This window comes from Amborella trichopoda, chromosome 13, assembly GCF_054954075.1.
Source record: "Amborella trichopoda isolate Santa Cruz 75 chromosome 13, AtrichopodaSantaCruz75HAP2 v2.0, whole genome shotgun sequence".
Taxonomy (NCBI): domain Eukaryota; kingdom Viridiplantae; phylum Streptophyta; class Magnoliopsida; order Amborellales; family Amborellaceae; genus Amborella; species Amborella trichopoda.
Genome location: NC_142348.1, coordinates 17,307,501 through 17,323,943, shown reverse-complemented (window position 1 = coordinate 17,323,943; position 16,443 = coordinate 17,307,501). Strand labels below are relative to the sequence as shown.

The window sequence follows — 16,443 nt, the reverse complement described above, 5'->3', positions numbered from 1 at the left end:
AAATAAAAAATAAAAATTTTAGATTTCAAAAGTGTTTTTTTCAAAGTTTTTATAGGGCTTAGGTTTTATGAAAACAAAGTACAGCTCACCATAAAAAGCACTTTGGGTATCGGAAATTTTCGTGTAGACTCTAAAATCAATTTTTAATACCAACTATTAAATTTGAAACTACAAAAAAATAGTGGACACTTATTTTTAGATAGAAATAGATGGTTTAGATAACTTGTTACAATGCTACTATTTATTAGTTTTTAAATCATTAATTTTTTTTATGACCATAGAGATGATAGATTTGAAAGTTTTTCAAGTATGAGAAGTGCAAATTTTGCTAAGTTTTGCCGGATGATATAACATTATTCGTTGTTCCTCAACTCAATCGTACTCAAATCAAGAGAGCGAATGCGCGTCTTGTACCATACACAACCTGTGTATAGCACACACCCTCGGGCTCCCGTCCCAAAAGTTAGTAATAACAGTAGCCGGGCGGGCGGCCGGGCGTGTGGCCGGGCGTGCGTCCGTCCGATAAAAATAGAAGAAAGAGCGAGAGGAGGAGAGGGGAGGGAGAAATATGCAGAACATTGTGCTCGGTTGTAACGGGGTGATGGCCGCCCCTTCTCTAGCACCTATTTCTGCATTATTTTCCACCGGAGACCTGATTTCTCGGCGCCCATTATCCACTTTTGGGCCGCTTTTTCCGGCCACTCTCTCAGTCCAGCGTCCACTGTCCACCCCCCTCTCCTTTCTCCAAGCTCCTCCTCTTTCTTCTCTGTGTTCTTCTTGTTCGATCGAAAGGAGAGATACGGTCGCCATGAGTTCGTCGTCGTATACTTCAACTTCTCCTGAAGAAGATCCTGACATGGCAAAGCTCGCTCAGGTTCTTCTTCCCCTTTTAGTTCACCCCTCTACTTCTTGTTTATGCATTTTGCTCCTCTTTTTTTTTGAAACTGGTTCGCTTCATTTTGCTCCTCTTTTTGTTCCAGGGAATTTGTAATGCGTAATATAGTGAAATTTGTAGCCGCATTTTTTGCTCTTTATTTTTGTTTCCTTTTTTTTTTGGGCTGTGGTTATGGAGTTATGACTTTTTAATGAGGTTTTATTTTGATTCAAAAGTTGTTAATTGGTTTGCTTTACCGTGCCTCATTGCTCTGAATCTTTGTGAAATTAATGGAAATATAAGTAGTGGAGAAGATTGTTTGCATTTTCATTTAATTCTTTGTGGTGCCTCCTTGCTTGATCAAGTCAGTAGGGATGTTTGTAACTTGGTTGCTGATGTGCATTTTTCACGTGATTGTAGTTGTCGATAGATTTTAGTCACATATGGACCTGAAAGTTACAAAACTGGTTTGAAAAGAGACCCCATGCTGTGTAAAGAATTTGAAAGGTGGGATTGAATCCCTACTGTTTATTCACACAATTCTATCACCTACCCAGCTGAAGTTTCCTTTCTCTATCATTTCGTCTATATTTTTCTAAAAAAATTGAGGATAGCTTTATTTATTAACTGCTGAACATAGGAAAGCTTGTGGAAAATAGTAGGTATTGCATCATTTGTGGAAATACTGGTGGCAAACATTAAAATATGATTGCTAGCCATGCAGGATAATTTTGTCTCCTTAGGTATAATGAATGAAATTGACTGGAGTTCAACTAAAATTTGCTGGGTTTAGAGTTACGCAACAGAAAATTATATGCACACAAGACACAACCATGACTTGTGCAAAATCTGAAACACGCAAGCGAAACCATGCAAACAGAAGAAACCAAAGCACACAAACATCTGGAGAGTGGAAACTCCTTTTTATTAACGATGAAATAATGATGAACCATCTCTCATGGTGACGCACCACACAACGTGCTTCTCTCTCCTCTATATCTCTTCCTTGTTCTCTCAATGCCTCATGTTCTCTCAATGCCTCATGTTCTCTCAATGCCTCATGTTCTCTTTCACTTGTTCACCTCATGGCAATGCTTCACATCACAGTTTTCCCTCTCCCTCTTTATATAGAACCTATTAAAAGAGATAAGTACTAATGAATTACATCTATCTTAATCTAATGAGGACTCCAATTTCATCACGTGCGAGTCATTACCAATGTAATACGAACTCCTATTCATCTATGGAATCTTCTTCCATTTGTTAGGGAATCCTAACAAACTACCAAGACTTTGTTGGAACATTATCAAATCAGCGATGATCTTCATCAAGAACATTGAGCTTTCGCATATCTGTCGGCAAAGAGTGATGTTGCAATTGAAACAGCTGTGAAACAGTGAGCAGTCAGCTTAACCGTGGCCAAAGCAAATAGAAACTTTTACGCCCCAATTTCTAAGATGTTTTGCACTTCTTGGGAGGCACATTCCTTACTCTTCTATAAGTCGGTGATACTCCTTTAACTGCTTGCAGATTGAATATTGTCTTAGCTGTGGTGAGAAATTGCTTTAACCATGGCCAAAGCAACAACTCTATTACATAGGAAATTGCAGCGAAGTATCTGGGGGTGTCTTAATGTTAGCTTTTTCCTTTGTAGTATATATATGAGTGTATAAGGTTGCGACCTTAAACAATCCAAGTAGGTGCGCCTCCAAATTTTATCGTAAGATGTCATTTTGGTGTAAAAAATTCTAGGATGGCCTTATAATCCATTTTCATCTCTAATTATGATTTTTCAAATTCCAAAAAAATGGTTCAAATCAAGTAGATCTATAAACACATAAAATTCTTGAAAATGGGTGGTCTAGATAATGTGTTGCCAGATGCACTTCTTTTGAGGCTTGAAATTTTTTTTGTCACATATTCATACATCTTGATGTCGAGATGTTCAATTAGAGGGTTTTCCAACATCAAAGAAACCGTTTCCGATGGATTTTTGAGGTGCACCTTAATTTTACATTTTAAGGTTGCGACCTTATATAAACATTTTCCTATATATATGTATATGTATGCATGTGGTTATATTCTAGGTTCTCTAATTGGTATAAACCATTGTTGTTAGGATTGGGAGAAGGACTGGGAGTGGGAGCGGGATCGGGATTTGGAGCGAGGGATTGTTAAATGCTAGAAGAACCTAATGGTTTGGAGGGCTGTCATACAATTCATACATTAGGGATCTAGATTCCCAAATGTCACTGCCTTTTGAGGATTTTCAATCCTGACCTTTTGGGATCTTGATCCCGATCTTTTGGATCTTACTCCAACTTATAGAATGTATACATAATCCAAGACTATAAAAACTCTTGAAAGTGGGAATCTCTTTATTTATAAACCAGCAAGCAATGCAACTATATTAAGAGTGTAATTACGTTGCTAGTTTGTTATAAATTAAGAAAATCATAAGTTTAGTTATTATCTTGGTCTTTGACGTTGGGATTGAGATCCCTTATAGTAGGAATCGTCAATTCCAGCAACACCATGCCCATTATATCCCCTAGCTCATCTCGAATCTTTCTTGACAGTGTCCAAACGGACTCCATGACCTCTGTCGACTCCATTTTTGTTTATGACATGGATTGTGCTCAAGGAGACGCCGACGAAGTTTTAAAGGTTATGGGCTTCAAATTCAATGGCCCCAGGGAGGTTTTGGAAGACTTCATTACTGCTGATACAAAATCACCCTTCAATGCCCAGATAAAGGGCAAAAGAGAACTGTCCAACCTCTTCACTTTCGAGGTAAACTACGACAAAGGACAATCATTGGCTCTCCCTCAATCGTCACCTGCTAACCTAAGTTCTACAGCCAAGTCTCATCCAAGGCTCCTTACAAGGCGCACCAACCAATCCCACCCCTCCCAATGATGATCGTAATGTGGAACATCCGTGGCTTGGGCCACCCACAAAAAGGAAGTGTGGTTCGAGATATCTGAACCAAGTATTCTCCCTCCCTCCTTACCTTAATTGAAACTATCGCCCACCTTCCTTGCCGGCAGTATTTGGGGATTTAGGCCTTGTAGGTGGATTACCCTCGAGGCAATTTGAGCCTCGAGTGGTATTTGGGTACTCTGGGAGGCTGGCACCCCACCCTACATGATTTACAAGACTTTACTATCGACAAATTCTCGGCCATGATTATCCTCTCAAGACTATCTGACGAGCTGCCATGGAAATGCTCCACAGTGTATGGCCCCAATTCCGATAGCCTAAGACCGTCCTTCTGGGCAGAACTGCAAACCGTAGCGTCCAGAGCCCCTGCCACTTGGTGTCTAGTTGGGGACTTCAATGTTCCCTGATGGTCCTATGATCGCAACTCCAACCAATCCATCTTACCGTCTATCGTTCAAGTTTTTGACTTTAGTTTCCGACATCAACTAATCGACATTCCTCTTGAGGGGTCTCAGTTTACCTGGTCTAACCACTCCCTCAACCCCTCTCTCTCTTCAAACTTGACCGTTCTATCATTTCTTTAGAACAAGACTACACCTTCGCGGGCACCCACTCCACTATGCAACCTAAACCAACCTCGAACCATCGCCCCATACTCCTAGACACCCAAGCTGTCTCTGGGGGTCAAAAGCCCTTTCGGTTCGAGTATTGGTGGATCGATGAATCCAATCTTAAAGAATTTGTGACATCCTCTTGGAATTCCTTCCAACCTTTGGTTCATGGATGGGTGGGGTTCCGAGTCCAAAGGAAACTCAGATGCTGAAATCCTCATTGGAAATTTGGAAGTCCTAACATCCAAGGAACTTTCGCTCACAAAAGGAAGCCCTACTTCAAGCAATTCATGAGTGGGATGTTGTGGAGGAGACTAGGCCACTGCTCCGAGTTGAATACAAGCGTAGATCCAAGGCCAAATTTGACTATCAGTTATTCCTCCATAAGGAGGAGATCTACTGGTCTTAGAGAGCCAAGGTCAGGTGGTTGAAGCTGGGAGACCTGAACACTTGTTTCTTCCACAAGATAGCAAACTGTAAAAGGCAAGAGAACTCGATCACCCACTTGAAAGTTGATAACTCAGTTATTGATCAACCCTACCGCATCGAGCAAGCAGCATCACTCTTCTTTTCCAATCTCTTCTCTTGCTTTTCTTGGGCGAGACCCATCATGCATGACCTTGCCTTCCTTACCCTGCCTCCCAAAAAAGCTACTTGGTTGGAACGTCCATTCTCAAAGTCTGAAATCCTCAAGGCCTTATATGACTTGAGCTTTGATCGTGCCCCTGGCCTAGACAGGTATCCTATGCCGTTTTTCAAATCTTCTGGGAAGTTGCATTCACCCTGAATTCTTTGCTGAATTCCACTTTGGCAGGTGATTAACAAAGCCATGAATGCAACCTTTATCGCACTCATTCCAAAATTTGTAGCGGTTGAAGAATTAAAGGACTTTAGGCCCATCAGTTGGGTCAGCAGTTCTTATAAACTGCTCTCCAAAGTCCTTGCCTCTAGGCTTAGAGTTGTCCTCTCCTCCCTCATTTCTCCCACTCAAGGGGCGTTTGTCAAGGGCCATCAGATTTTGGATAGAGCTCTAATTGTCCATGAATGTATCCACTTCTACTTCTTAGCTAAGACCTTGGGTCTTGTCATAAAATTAGATTGGGAGAAAGCTTATAATCATGTGGATTGGTTAGTTCTTGATGAAATCCGTAGAAGGATGGCTTTCGGACCTAAGTGGAGAAACTGGATTAGAGGGTGCATCTCCAACCCCTTCTTCTCTATTCTCATTAATGGGACACCTAAGGGCTTCTTCTTGGCTAGCAGAGGTCTTTGTCAAGGGGACCCTTTGTCACCATTCTTGTTTGCGATCATGGCTGAGGTCTTTAGCACCTCAATCTCGAGACTTTACTAAGTAGGCCTCTTGAGAGGATTCCAATCAAGTAATCAAGGTCCGTTCATATCCCACCTGCAATACGTGGATGACACCCTCGTCTTCTACGACTCCTCTATTTACTCACCAATATATGGGGCTGCTCTATCGAGCGCTTACCCTCTATTTACCTCGGATTTCCTCTTTGCCTTGGTTTGCCCCAACGTTTGCAATGGAATCATATACTCGACAAATTCGATAGGAGATTCGAGGGCTGGAAAGGCAGGTTCCTAACCAAGGCGGGAAGACTCATGCCTAATCAAAGCTGCCCTAGCCAACACTCTCGTGTTTCATGTGCCCTTATTCCATATTCCAGCCTTTGTGGTAGCTAGATTGGAGGCGATGGATGAGGGATTTCTACTGGTCTGGCGATCACGGACACAACTTCCATCTCATATCTCTGGATAAGCTGTGTTTATCTAAATTCCAAGGGGGGCCTTGGGTATCCGTAGTCTCAGAACCCCTAACAATGTCCTTTTGGTTGGGAGGTATGCGACCCAACCATGCCACCTGTGAAAGGAGGTCATCAAGCACAAATATTTCTTCGGCAATGACCTTTGGTCTCCCGATTGCAAAACCACTGGGCATATCTCTAGATTCTGGAGGTCCGTCCTTCGATGTCGAGACAATTTCCTTCAACACATTCGATTTCAACCATGGGGGGGGGGGGGGGGGGGGGCGGGGTGGTCGAAATAGGGTGAAGATTTGGTATGATACTTGGATTGGCCACACACCTCTCAGGATTAGTTCCCTTAGTTCCCTACCCTTTTTATTTTAGCCTGAGATGCTCAGTCCTATGTGGCTGAGAATTTCAGTGTATCAGGGTCCTACAGATGTTGGACGCCTAATTTCAGGAGACCTATCTATGACCACTAACTCTATGGCTTCAGATCTTTCGCTGAAAGGCTTCATTGTGCATTCCTATTGTTAGGCTGGTGACGATAGGATAATTTGGGCTCCAGCAACCTATGTTTTATTCTCAGTATCCTCATTCTTTCGAACTCCCACCCCCAATGCCAATCTTACTTGCCCCACCATTACCATAGCCTCTAAAGTGTCGTCTCCATGCACACCAACCAGAATACAGTTGTTTTACTGGATTGCGCTTCACGAGAAGGTACTAAGCATTGATCACCTTCAAAGAAGAGGGTTGAAACTCCTTAATAGATATAATTTGTGCTTGGAGGCTGAAGAATCCAATGCCCATTTTTTCTCCACTCTGAATTCTAAGCATGCTCAATTGGCCCTGTGTCACTCTTAGATCCATTCCCCATTTGTTTCAAGCTTTTTTATTTACTCCCTGGCCCAAGGCAGGGAAAGTACTTTGGAAAGCCTCTATCTTAGCCACTATCTAGGTACTATGGATTGAAAGGAATCATATAATTTTCAGGGTTGAGAGATCCATGATCACGCTATTGGCCAAGAAAGTCAGGAACCTAGTGGCCTTCTGGGCCACAAACCACATGCTCTTTAAGGACTTCTCCTTTACTGATTTTCATAGCAACTAGGAGAATTTTCTGCACCTAGCTTGCCGTAGGATATCGCTGGCCTCGCTGTGGAGACCACCTGAACAGGGATCTATTAAGCTTAATTTTGATGGTTGCTCCCTCGGCAACCCTAGACCATCCGGAATTGGTGGTCTCTTTCAATCTAGCAAAGGATGCATTCTGCTATCCTACTTGTGCCCTATTGGTATGGCGGACTCCACCCTTGCTGAGGCCATTGCCCTCTTGGAGGGCCTTCACAAGTTTGATCACACTTGGAGTCCCTACCTAGTGGTGGAGGGATACGTCAAGAATGTCATCATTTGGGATTCTAATCTCTTCTCTTGGCCATGGCGTCTCGACAACATTTTTGACGAGATTTCCCACTTAGCCCATGGTTACAGAATCTCATGGCGCCATGCTTCCGATGCAGATTGATTGGCTAGGGAGGAGGCCTATTCTAATTCACCAATGGGGACTTAGGTTTTTGTGGCCACTCCTTTCTTTCCCGCATTATGGGTTGTTTCTCTCATTGTAAACTCTTTTGGACCCTATGGGCTATGTATAAAGTGACCCTTCTGGGTCACCTTATTTTTTGTATACTATATTATTCACTAATGCAATTATAGTGAAACCTTCTAAAAACAAAATTCCAGGAATGAAAATAGAAGCTCCTATTAACAGTTTAAGTACAAATCATGTTCTTGAAAATTCAGAATAAATAAGAAAATCTGACTGAAAATAAAACAAACAGCTGGGAAGACTTACTTGCATTTTCCTTGGGTTTTGGCCGATGGCATACTTTGATCCTATTGGCCTTGCTGAATTTTCTGAGCCGGGAAGCTTCCTTAGGCAATAACTCACAAAACTAGGTTTTAGAGAACATATACACAATTAGGGTTTCTAGCCCCCATTTGTAAACTTATTGCGCATGCCACTATCTGGCACCTCCCCTAAAAATTAGTTTGGGTTGGGTGTCTCTCCCTTTTCAAACCCTAATTGGGTTGGGCGTGCCACCCCTTAAGCTTATGGGGTAGTGTGTTACCTAGGAGAGACAGGAGAGCGAGAGATAGCAAGAGAGATGAGATGAGGGAGAGGCATGGAGGAAAGAGAGAGTCAAGAGAGAGAAAGAGAGACTATGGAATTGCGTAGAGAACAAGTGGGGATCTCCTCCTCATATTGGCCACAGGCGCCCCCTCTTATGTCGTCATCATCATCATCATCATCCAAGCCTTTTCCTCATCATTCGGGCCCCCCTCCTATGTGTGCCTATCTAATTATTCCTCACTTGGACTAGTAGGATTTTAGGAAATTTGTGAGGTTTAGAGAGAATTAAATCGGAGCCATCCATCCTATAAAACCATCATCATGATTAAGGGAGGAATATTGAGAACCTTATCTTCTGAATTTTTGAACCGTATCCACTTCTAGTCAAACTAGGATAAGACCATTCATAAAAGAACCTTCTAAAACTTCCTTTGTCTCTTTTAAAATGTAGGAAGTGAAAATAAAATATTTTAGTCAAAGATATTATCAAAAGCTATCTCCCACTAATAAGGACATAATCTCTTTTTAACTAACACTAATAAGACACATTTAAGTTTAGGGTAAGTTTGTTGTCCACATGATGTGGACGATGGAAGTGTGCATAGGCACCCTTCATACAATTCAGATTGAACCACATCACTTCTAACAGTTCAAATTCAATCTTGTATTTTATTTTTTATTTGAAATTTATTTTTACCAAAAATTTAAGTCATATATTCTTTTTTATAAGTCACAACAAATAAAAGTAATAAAGTTTTATTTTAAATAAAGTAATTGACCAAAATACCCTTAAAAGTTTTATGGTTATTTCAGTCAACTTATTATTCCAAATTATATTTTAATTTTATTTGGTGTGCAATATAAAAATACATATATGTCCTAAATTTCAGGTAAAAATATAAATTAAAAATAAAAATCATTTCATCATCATCATCATAGCCTTTTCCCAACTATTTAGGGTCGGCTACACGAATCCTAGTCAAACTGCTTGGCAAAGTTCTATGTTGGCTGCCTACTTAACAACCCACCTTTACCCAGGCTTGGGACGGGTTAAAACAAAATTTAAGGTCCTCACTCATCTTAGACTACAATTAAAATTAAAAATAAAATACGCAATCAATTTTCAACTGTTAGATGTGGCATGGTCCAATATGAACCGTTGAAGGGTGCTTGTGCACCCTTCAAACATCCACATTCCACAACATGTGGATGCCATGCAATCCCTTAATGTTATTTCAAAAAAAAAAAAAAAAAAAACAACAAGAGTGGAGCGAGTGTGCCACTCCTATGGGTGATGTGTGGGCCTAATGGCCTCACGCCCCACCCATGAGTTGTGGTACACATGTGGGGTTGGATCCAAGGGCCCCACATGTGCCCCTCCACACCATTAAAAATTTGAAAATACCCTTTGCAAGGTTTCAATGCTGAAATTAATTTTAAAATTCTAAAAATGTTCTAAATTTCTCATGTCTAAACCTTAAATTAAAATATCTAGAACTGAACTGGTACCGATGGGTCAAGATAAGTGAATGTTGGGTCAAGATAAGTGATGTTAGGACACCACTCGACTCAGTAACTCTGATTCTCAACCATCTTCTCAAACCAGCCCAACGAGATCCATGACCCATTGTCTTATGCAGGAGCTCATGATTGGCTTGTCAAAGTTGGCTATTAAATAGTGAAACCATAGTCTTGAGATGTGGATTACAGGTTCCCACCTTAAGAGCAAGTTACGCACACATATCATTATAGTGCAAGGAGCTCTCTCAATGAACATATACACGTATCCCTTTTCAGAGTTGCTTCCTGGTTATACCTTGCTCATGCAGGTCTACATCCACGCACAGGAGACCACACAACTCTCTTGGCCCACAAACCATCACTGGACATCTCTCCGACCTCAACAACGGATTACCTTTTGTAATTCTTTTTGATAGTGCCCTATGTCTTGGGGCAAGGGTTTTGGACATGACCAAAGCCATAGGCCGCTTAACCCTAAGTTAATCAACCAACACACACATTCCTACTGAAGTGTATAATTTACTACCAATGATATGTACATGCTCTCATGGCCTTTAAAGACCATGAAGTGTATAATTTACTACAAATGATATTTACATGCTCTCATGGCCTTTAAAGACCATAAACCTGACATATCTATATCATCCTATGCCATTTTTTATTTTTAACGCCTTATCTGCTTCACATTCCAAAGCCTTTATTAAGCCTTTTATTCATGGCTCTTGTGATGCATCATAAGTGAAACATAATCTTTCTTTGACTCCTAATGGTTGCTTATGTTCTCCATTGGTACCTCATAATATATGTCATTGTATTTTTTAGAATTAATTTTACAAGTGCATGAGGGTGAGGATTATACATGCCCAAAATCTAAGCTCCATTTGATTTGTAAAAGAATAACAATAAAATAAAATTCAAAGAGTGATAAGCACTCTTAACTGTCCTATCATGATCTCATGGTTGAGAGCTCCATGGAAATTACTGTAGCATTTCGGTAGCAACATAATGATAGCTTTTTCCTCGTAATATATATGTGGAATAATTACTGAACTATTGATTTTCTTATGAAAAGAAACTATATTCTAGGTTCTCTAATTGCTATAAACTGTCAAAGAAGAGAGAGAGAGAGAGAGAGAGAGAGAGAGAGAGAGAGGGAAAGATGAAAAGAAAGAGGGAGATGAAGGAGAGAGATATGACAGTTAATTATCTCTCAAGCATCTCTTTTTATATTAGTGAAATAAAGAAGTGGCAATACTGCTCATGCAAACTAAAAGTAGGACATATAAGTGATAATAACTTATATTAGAATGACTTTTAACACTCTTCCTCAAGATGGAGCACAAATATAACCAATGGGTGGCTTGGAACAATTGTTTGGAACAGATAATGACCAAGGGCTTTGGTGGAGATGTCTACTAATTGATCATTAGATTTCAATCATTTCGTATATGTAGTAGACACCTACGTACTAATAACCTTCTCTCGAATAAAGTAACAACTTGCTTTAATATACTTGGTTCTCTCATGGAACATTGGATTTCTGGCTCTATGGGTTGCAACTTTATTATCACAATGCATCTTTATAAGCTCAGTAATAGTAATCCTCATCACTTGCATTAATGTCTTAAGCCATGTCAATTCACATGTAGTATGTGCCATTGCTGTATATTCAGCCTCGGCACTAGAACTAGCCGTAACATTATGTTTCTTATTTCTCCCTGTAACAAGATACCACCAATAAATGTACAATAGCCTTGTGGTAGACTGCCTGTCAAATAGATAACCTGCTCAATCTGCATATGAGTAACTCTTAATGAACAAATTATTATTGGGCTCAATGTTAAAAAAGGTGGAGGTGGACGCCTAGGCGGGCGCCCAGATACCTGGGCGGCCCGAAGGACAGGGGTCAAGGTGGACGCCATATGTTGTTTTGCGTGTGTTTTTTGTGAATGTGTATGTATGTGTTGTGTGTGTGTGTGTGTGTGTGTGAGAGAGAGAGAGAGAGAGAGAGAGAGGCCTCACATGAAATTCTTGAAGATCATCCTTTCTTTTTTTTCTTTTGGATCTGTATTTGTGAGAGAGAGGTCTCGAACACTTGGATGATGTTCTTCTTTTTTTCTTCTAATATGGAGAGCAGTGTTTGAAAAAACGCTAGGCGACACCTAGGTGGTCAAGGGGGTCCAGGCCGCCCAGCGCCTAGGCGGGCGCCCAGAACTTAAGCGGCCTGGTAGATGTTTTATTTTTTTTGGTTCTCTCTCTAAAATAGCCTCAAATGGGTTTAAGGTTTCAAATGAACCTAAAACCCTCAATTTTCCCATTTAGTATTAAAAAATTGACCCAAAAATACCCTCAAGGAGCCCCATTTTCTCCCTTGGGCTGGCGCCTAGGCGGGTTCCTGGGCACCTAGACGGGAGCCTAGACAGGTTCCCGGGCACCTAGGCGGGCGCCCAAGGATATCGGCCTAGTTTGGCTGTCTTGGCGTGGGCGATGCGCCCAGGCCTTCTGGACCACCTAGGCGCTGGGCGGTCATCTTTATAAAACTATGATGGAGAGAGAGAGAGAAGGGCCGTACACATGCCTAATTTTTGTTGTTTGGGTGGATTTGATTATTATTATTTTTATTTTTTCTAAGGGGTGGCACTAGGTGGGCTTCTAGACCCGCTTAGGCGCCCCCCTTACGCATGCCTGTCCAGAAGCCTAGGCGGCTGGCAGCCAACTTTTTCATCACTGATTTGACTTATAAATCTGACCTATACCTGGAGCTCCCTTCGGATATCACAAAATTCTGTGAATCCCATTGAGGTATCCTGGGAGAGTGCATAAACCAACTCACTGCACGTACTGCAAAAGTAATATTAGGTCTAGTGATGGTTAATTAACTCGGCCTGGCTACTTGCTTTCTGCACCTTCCTAGAGCCTCCAACAACTCCTTTTCAGCCAATAATTTTGTATTTGAATCCATAGGAATATCGGCTGGTTTAACACCGAGCATTCTAGTTTCTATCAACAAGTCAATTATGTACTTTGTTTGAGACAAACTAATGACATGCCTTATTTTGGCTGCCTCGATTCCTAAAAAATACCTTAGCTGGCCCAAATCTTTTATATGAACATATTGTTTTAGATGCCTCTTCAAATACTATCATTCCATGTAATGACAATATCATCACATAAACAATTAAGACAATTATCCTGGAGTTCTGTTTCCAACATGGCTGCTTCAAAATCTATGTCGCACGATAATTTTCACTAAATTTGTCAAACCATGCATGTGGAGACTGCTTCAGATAGTAAATGGCTTTCTTCAACTTGCATACCTTGTGTGACTCCCCCTTAGCAACAAACCTAGGTGGTTGCATTATATACACCTCTTCTTGTAAATCACCATGGAGGAAGGCATTCTTAATATGATGCTACCGCAGTGGCCAGCACTTGTTTGCTCCTGCAAATATGAGTACTCAAACTAAATTAAGTTTAGAAATAGGAGCAAAAGTTGCAGAGTAATCAATGCCAAAAGTTTGGTGTATACTTTGGCAACCAATTTGGCTTTTAATCTTTAGACGGAGCCATCGTGCTGACATTTCGCTGCATAAACCCAACAACAGCAACAATCCTTTTTCCAGTTAGTAACTCATTGAGCTCCAATGTATTATTCAAGTTAAGCACATCTATTTCCTGTTCTATTGCTTTCTTCTACCAACTAATAGAAAGTGCTTCTCGATATGGACTTCGGGATAGAATCGATGAAAGAGCTAAAACAAAACTTTGATAGGATGGAGACAAATTTGTAAATGTAACATAATGAGCAATGGGATATTGAGTACAAGACCTTATATTTTTACGGATGGCAATAGGTACATTGTGATCTCTAGCACAAAATATAAGTTGGAAGTAGGAAGTGGATCTATAGGCGAATGTGATGATTGAGTGGCTGGTTAAGTTGGTGGAAGGTGTCCATCCTTTACTTTTCTTCTCGTGTAAGCCTTTATTGGCTGCTCCTAAGAGACATCATGATGTGTAGAAGTAATAGGTTCAGCAAGGGCAAATAAGTAAGGTGAAGAACTATAAACATGAATGAAGAACTATAGAAGATAAGGACTTTGAGACTTCTCCCAGAGCAAGATAAAAGAAATTTGTATCAAGCCATATGTTCATTTAAGTAACATGAGGCCAGCAAGGATCTTCCCAATAAACTTTTGGAATACGCCAGTGTTTGAAAAATCGGCGATCCGATCCGGAATCAAGCAATCCGGATCATATCGCCCAAGCCGTCCCAGATCTAAGGAAAAAATGGGAAAACGAGATTCGACTGATTAGATTTTAAATCGCCATGCTGACGTCAGGTGACATCACACATCACCTTTAAATCGCCATGATGACATCACGTGATGTCTCAAATTGTTGGGTAGGTCGCATCCGTATCATTTTTCTTACTAAAATATTCACTAAAAGTCCCATCATTTACTTACGTGGGAAAAAGCATCCCATGGGAGCACGTGGTCCTACCCCCTAACAACTCGTTGTTTGAGTTGTTTCAACTCCTTTTATATGCCACTTTCGTTCCACATCTCTTCGATGTGGGACAATTCTCATAGCCCAACCCTTATTGTATTAACGTATAGATTAGTACTATTGGGGGATGGGTGGGCCGTCAATACGAGGTGTGCTTCTGGCATTAAATGGCATTAAATTACATGATAAAAAAAGAAAGAAAATTATTAAAAATAATAATTGGGTGATAGGGCCAACCACCCTTATCTTTCACCAAAAGAATTAAAATTTACTTACCCAAAAACTAAAATAAATATACTAATACTATTAGACTATTATCTCATAGGATTATTTCATTATATGATTAATATTAGGCTATTATCTAATTAGGATTAAAAAAAATTAGTACTAGCTCATAATATATTAAGAAAAGTAAAAAATAGAAATATTTTTTTAAAAATATTAGTTTATGGGATATTTTAAGAGAGAAAAATAACACTAACGTATACCACTTAAGAATTTATTTTTAAGTTGCTTTTTCAATTACCCCACATTTCAAGTATGAATTTATTTATTTATTTTTAAATTTTATTAAAATATGACTGTAAATTATATGAAATTGTTGTATTAGCTCATAGGATATTAAAAAAAGAGAAAAATAATACCTTTATTGAAAATTTAAAAAAAAAGTACTAGTTTATGGGATATTTTAAGAGAGAAAACTAACACTAGCTCATACCACTTTAGAATTTATTTCAAGTTGCTTTATCAATTATCTCACATTGCAAATATGAATTTCTTTATTTATTTTCCTAATTTTATTAAAATGTGATTGCAAATTTATGTTACTTCTTTATTTCTATCAGCACAAATTATTATACATTCGATTTATTTGTTTGTAAGGGTCATACCCTTGTTTTTTGAATCACGTTTATGATAATATTGTAATTAATAATTATACTAATTACAATGATAATCAAATCTTATATTTTTTTATTAATTTATTTACATTATAAATTATGCAATGTATTAGTTTTTGTTATAGTTGTAAATTTGATATTAAAATTAGATGATATTATAAGACATTTCAAATTTATTATTATTTGTATAGTAAAATGATGATTCAATAATAAAATACAAACCAATAATTCTAATTTCAATGTATAACATTGTATTTAGTTAGGTTTTAATAAATGTTTGATGAGAATCTTCATACAGGGAAAGAGCATCTCAATATTCGCATGTTGCTGCAAAAAAATAAAAGTTATTAATGTATTACCCTCATTTCTTATTGGATTTCTAAAAAACAACATTTATAGTGATTTTTAATAATTTTTTTGAATTTTTTTAAGGCCGAATCTGACTAATTCGACCGATTCCCGATCCGAAATGCCGATTCACCGATCACCGATCCGTTTTTTAAACCACTGGAATACACATATTAATTAGCAGATCACGAGTCACTTCAAGTAAATGTCAAGTTTTTCCTTTCATTAAGCCCATCCTGTTGTGGAGTGTGCATGCAAGAAGTTTGATGTAAAATTTTATTTTAAGAAAAATAATTTTGAAATTCTTTGTGAAGATATTCTTTAGCATTATCAGAAAACAAAACACATACATTCTTTTGGAATTGGGATTGAACCTCCTTGTGAAACAATTTAGAAACAGAGAATCTCAAGTCTCTATTTTATTAAATATAACCATGTAATTCACAAATAACCATCCACCGAAGTTACAAAATATCTACAACCAGACAAACTTTGTCCTCTAGCAGGACCGCAGATATTGGAATGAACAATTATAAATGGAAAAGATACCTGTTTATCGATTCTAGGACGAATTGACACCGTATGATGCTTGCCTAACTGACAAGCCTCACACAGTCACACTCTAAAGTAGACACAAGACTCTAGAGAAGGGACTAACAACCTCAAGTTATTGAGGGAAGGATGGCCCAGCTGACAATGCAATAAGAAGAGAGAAGCAACAAAGTGAAGAATATTACCAACCAATCAGGTCATGATCCAAATAGTATAGGCCACCTAACTCATACCCGCCACCAATCGTCCTCGTCGTTAGATTCTGAAAGACATAAAGTTACGG

At 39.3% G+C, this 16,443-nt stretch overlaps 1 protein-coding gene across 1 annotated transcript in view; it reads left to right on the top strand.

The window, feature by feature from the left end:
* The first annotated feature begins 271 nt into the window (after positions 1 to 271).
* TIC21 (translocon at inner membrane of chloroplasts 21) overlaps positions 272 to 16,443 on the top strand; it is a 36,433-nt gene continuing 20,261 nt past the window's right edge. The window contains exon 1 of the mRNA XM_088855920.1: positions 272 to 874. Within this exon, the coding sequence (XP_088712046.1) occupies positions 569 to 874 (306 nt within the window). The 5' untranslated portion in view covers positions 272 to 568. The remainder of the gene's footprint in view (positions 875 to 16,443) is intronic.